The sequence below is a fragment of the Dipteris shenzhenensis genome, chromosome 24 (genome assembly GCF_047967505.1).
Source record: "Dipteris shenzhenensis isolate YYH24624 ecotype China chromosome 24, Dip_SZ_1.0, whole genome shotgun sequence".
NCBI classification, from domain to species: Eukaryota; Viridiplantae; Streptophyta; class Polypodiopsida; order Gleicheniales; family Dipteridaceae; genus Dipteris; species Dipteris shenzhenensis.
The window spans coordinates 49629105-49634298 of record NC_141619.1 but is presented as its reverse complement, the minus strand read 5'-3'; the positions used below and the strand labels follow the sequence as shown (position 1 = coordinate 49634298).

Here is a 5194-nt window from a genome sequence, read left to right as displayed (position 1 = left end):
AATAAAGAATTCAAAGAAAGGATAAGCAAGGCAGTTGCAGAGAATGGGGAGGTTGTAAGAGAGAGTACTATTTTCCAAATGAGGTGCATCTTTTCCACATTCATACATCAGGTTCAATTTCCAAGGGGCTAACATACTTTGTCTCAATTTCAAAATTCCCACGTTGTACATGTCTTCATTTCACTCAAAGGGAGACAAGTAAAACTCCTTATATGCCTTGCAAGCACATATACTTTATGTTCATTGTAGTGCTGGGATTGAGTGATACAATGCATCGGTTTATGCATCAAGCAGCATTGACTAAGATTGAGTTGTTTCAAGCACTGGCTGGAAAAAGAAATCCATCTTCCATAGACTAGATGATGTGAAAGACATTCTGTTGTTCTTTGTTGAACATGCGGATTATAGAGGTAGGGATCCTTCTATGTTTTTGTAATGCAAATAAGGATATACTTCTGCAAGCATTAGAGGCAAGATATGTCAGCCTTTAATGTGAATAGTAGAAGATGCAATAGATCTAATGTGCTTTTTTGCTCTACATGCCTTCCATTTTTTGGATTAGATGTTTGGAAGATGTACTTCTACAAACATGGAAGGCATGATATGTACATGTAGAGTATGAGCACGTTTTGGCTATTTGAATCATATATTCTACCTGCTCCTATGTTGTTGCCTCTCCATAAGGATTTCAGTGTGAAAGTAAGGAGAGAGAGGTATTTAATATGATGTGTAGGCTACTCCTTTTCTTTGGATGGGTGTATGGAGGAAGATACCAAGTATGGGGAGGAAGGATATGTGTAGCCTGATATTTGTCTTCATGATGCATGTATGGAATATGTAATCATATAAGCATGGCAGGCATGATATGTAATGTAAAACTTGTGTGCAATGTTAGTTCTTTTTCAATTCTTGTATTCAGTACCACTATGTGTTTGTTTGCCAAATTTATTGTAATGTAAATATATGAGAAGGAAGGAGATGTGCAATTCAAACAATGTGCCCTCTAAGTAGTCTTTATTTTTGTGAATCATATATTTTATATACTATTGAATCTCTCTCCATAATGAGTCTAATGTGATAGCATGAGAAGGAAGGAGGGAAGCGATATCATTTTGGGGCATGACTCCTCTCTCCAATGAAATTTGATTAATCATATAGTGGATGAAAGGCTACTCGCTTGCCTGTTGTTTAATCACGCTCGCTTAATTAGGCTCGCTCACTTTTCCTTGCTCGCTCTTTGGTAATCCTCGTGTATATTCCACCATTGTGTCTGTGAGAAAGCTGCAAATGAGGCTCCTTCCTTCTCTCCCACTCTCTTCACATGGTATCAGAGCTCAGTTTGTGGTAAGGAGCTCAAGAACGCAAACCAAGTTCGCGGTGTCCTAGTATCGTGTTTGCTTGTGATACATACAATGATCACACATGGGAAGATATGAAAGATTAAACACATGCACATAACACAAATCAGAAAGTATTTGCATTCCTTTTGAACTCATGTGTCCCAACTGGCGATGCCACAAAGAATAAGATGGTTGCTTGCTAACTGCAATAACATGATTATGCACACTAGACACATGTAATGGATACAATGTGCCACACTTGGATCCTATAGCCACAACAAGAGATCCTTTTGCAATCTTCCAAGACTAATTTCCAAATGATACATGATAACCATAATCATCCAGTTGTCTAGTGGAAATCAAGTTTTGGGTGAGCTTAGGTACATGTTGAACATTATTCAAAACAAAATGGAACCATTTGCAAATGACAAATGTACATCTCCCACTCCAACAATATCACAAGCATAATCATTGCCCAGCTTCATGCTTGCTCTCCTGCTAGCATCATATGAACCAAACCACTCTATATGTGGAGTGACATAAAAGGATGCCCCTGAATTAATGATCCAATCATGATGAAAACTATCATCTGAGGCAACAAGAAATGAAAGTGGAAGCATAGAAGACATCACCATCATCATGATCATTGCAAATGGCAAATTTCACTTCATTACAAATTCCTTACCCTTTGCATATTTCTTGGCATCCGTGTCTTTCTCCTTGTTCTTCTTATCCTTCCTCCATTTGAACGATTCTTTCTTGATGTGATCTTTCTTGCCACAGTAATAGCACTCAATATATTTCCCGGTGCGAGACTTGCTTCTAGATCTTCCTCTTTCACAAGATTCCCCCCTTGATTGGGATCTCCCCCTTACAGTCAAAGCAATGGAACTCTTATTTGCATCAACATTCTTTCTATTAACCTCTTCTGTGAGCAAACAGTTCGAGCAACATTTGCATTGGTCAAGCCATCACATGGGCTAAATTGCTAATGGAAGTACAAAAAGTATCCCAACTTTTCGGCAAGGTGACAAGCAAAAACATAGCCTTGATTGAATCAAAGATTATGTAGTCAATTGGTTGGAACGGTATTGAACTCATTAAGATGATTGGACATAGAAGTCCCTTCCTTCATCTACAAATCAATGAGTTTCTTGAGCCAGTGTACCTGACTGCAGCACTTTGCTTGTCATAGAAACAAGCAAAGTGGGAAGAAGTGTAGAAACAAAGTTTGGAAAAACTGAGAGTTGCTTTAGCCCTGTTCCAAGCTGCAGAGTTCATCTTGTCTTCAATGTGAGTAGACTTAAGAAGATAATTGGTGTTGATGATGATGTTTTTTACCACATCAACTTTTTAGTCAATCTGATCGAGCTGCCAGCTTTACCACATGAGCGTGAAAGTATATTAGACTTTCACAAGAAGAACACTAGGCATTCAGTAAGACACGAATGTGTAGTCAGCTGGAAAGATAGGCCCGAATAAGGCTCTACTTGGAAAAAGGTAAGCACTATCCCCAAAGATAATTCCCAAACGTTGTTTTTGAGGTTGAAAACTCTTCATAAGGGGGGTAATGCTATGACACCGATAGGATAAGGGTCACAGAGAGCTAAAACCACTAGCAGATGCTCTTAGACTAACACTAGCCATTGGACTCTTGGATTACCACACTGAAAACTCTTTGACTACCACAACCTCCCTAGACTAACCCTTTTTTGAAGTAAAGAGAATTACCCATATACCAGACCACTCAAATGCTCAAATTTCATGTAACCTGCATACACACGCACACAAACTAATCTCAATATACATTCAATATATAGAACTAACTTTTTTATATTAATATATAGTCCACATGCACACAAAGACACACACCCAGATGTGTGCATTGAGACCCAGCGGAACAGGTCTCTAACCCGTCAGAGACTGCTTATGCTACTCGTACAAAAGTAAAGATGCGTTGATTACCAGATAAAAGTTCTCTTTATTAAAATTAAGATTTTGCAGCCTCCCCTTATTAAATTAACTTTGCATGCTGCGACTCGCGAGGCGTACAGACAGGGCACGCTACATGCTAGACAGTCGCGGTTCGGTTATGAGGGGCGCCACTCGATGCGGTGCCGTTGCGCAGTTGGAGGAACGAAATGGAACCCATGCCCACGCATGGGCTAGTGCCAACGCACCAAACCAGGTTGCCATTGATGTTGCCGATGCAGTCGTTGAGGTTGATGCTAGCGGAGATGGAAGTGGATCCGCCGCTTTGCAGGCAGCTAGCAGTGAGGGTGTTGCTGCCGCTGAGCGCTACACTGGAACAGCTAGCTACAAAACTACCGCCAGTGGCGGCACATTGCAGCGTCCCATTGTTGTTGGAGACACGCTGGTTCAGGTCGATCATTGCGGTCGTGAGCACGACACTATTGCAATTGGGACACGACGCACTCAGATATCTTGACGAGCTGAGACTCACGCTCGTACATGATGCCGCATAGTTGCATTGCTGCTGCACAGTGCACACACAATATCAACGTTGTTTCATAAACGCAATGCTAATCAACCATGAGTGAAATAACCTCCTATCTTGCACAGACGAGACGACTCGACTCGACGAGAGAATCCTACTGCATTGACGCCAGCTCCGAGAAGGAGCACAGAAATGCACAGCCCTAAGATTTGAGCGATCGTTGATGAATTAAAGGTGACAGCCATGTTCTCGAACGAGCTCTCTCTCTCTCTCTCTCCCACGTAGTGATAGCAGTGTGGACGATTGGAGAGCCTGTGGCGTTTTATAATCCAAACAAACATTCAAAACGTGGGAAGAACATCTAATGAAGGATCCTCCTCGTGATATGTCTAGAGTCCGCCTCCTGAGTATTTTGAGCGAGATGTCTTTTGTCTGAGCCATATGTAAGAAATTGTCTGTGCTGTATGTAAGATACTGTATTGTGGAATATATGAGAATACCTCTTTTCAATTTTTAAAAAAAAATGAAGGATCCTCCTCGTGATATGTCTACGGTCTCTGCTCAATTTCGACGTCTCTACCCATACGGTAACCAGGTAATGGCCTCTCGTGATCTGATCTGGTATCAGTACGGTACTGGAAAAACATCCAAAACGTGGCGAAAAACACTTAATGAAGACAGCCGCGAAGCCGCAAGCGAGTCAGGAAATTCACGATCCTTCTCCTGACGTCTCTGCAGCAGCTAAGACTCTGCCCAACCTTCACCGCGGAATTGTCTGACCTGTTATGTGTCATGGATAGATCATAGTACTGGAGTCCTCTTCTTCTCTAACGCGCATGTGGGCTGCACCAGCTCTAGTTTACTAGTTGCCTGAGCTATTTAAAAACGTTCTCCCTTCGAGAGCTACGTATCGCTGGTGAAAAGGTAAAATGTCCCTGGAGTACAATTGTCATTGTTTTTCTTCTTCTTTTTCATGGGAAAAGGAGTTTTTTTAATTCCATAATGTCAAAGCATACAATATTGATTTCAAAGCAGATAGTAACCTATCTCTCAGTTGAGGGTTTGGTGTGCACAGCTAAGCAGTCCATAATCTCAGAGATGGCCTTCCCGAATTCAATAATCAAATTTGAAGTCAACTTTTCATGAGGCTCCATCAGGTTTCTCAACTGGTGGCACCAGTCCTTGACGGTATCACGTTACAAGAGCACATTTCATGTCTCCAATATTTTGAATATAATGTGGAAAGTTGATAGTTACAATGGCTCCTTCACTTCCCTCTCTCATTCTCTCTCATGTATTGAAGGTATTACCTAGCATTGTCCTCCAGGAGTTGGTCTAGTGGTTCATCTTCTGCCTTAGAACCTCTAGGATGTGGGTTCAAGTTCCATCGGGTCCA

General features: G+C 41.4%; 1 protein-coding gene across 1 annotated transcript; it reads right to left on the bottom strand.

Annotated features, from left to right (window-relative positions):
* Window positions 1-3411: 3411 nt before the first annotated feature.
* LOC147886720 (uncharacterized) lies at window positions 3412-4073 on the bottom strand. Its single transcript, XM_087395310.1, has 2 exons — window positions 3957-4073; window positions 3412-3837 (listed from the first exon to the last, which is right to left on the bottom strand). Exons 1-2 carry the CDS (start codon window positions 4041-4043, stop codon window positions 3412-3414), a joined length of 513 nt encoding a protein of 170 aa, XP_087251436.1. The 5' UTR covers window positions 4044-4073.
* Between the last annotated feature and the right edge of the window lie 1121 nt (window positions 4074-5194).

Coding starts and splice junctions, on each gene's coding strand:
- LOC147886720 (XM_087395310.1), bottom strand. CDS start 4,043: ATGGCTGTCACCTTTAATTCATCAACGATCGCTCAAATCTTAGGGCTG. Junction 3,838..3,956: donor TCGGAGCTGGCGTCAATGCA/GTAGGATTCTCT, acceptor TGCACTGTGCAG/CAGCAATGCAACTATGCGGC.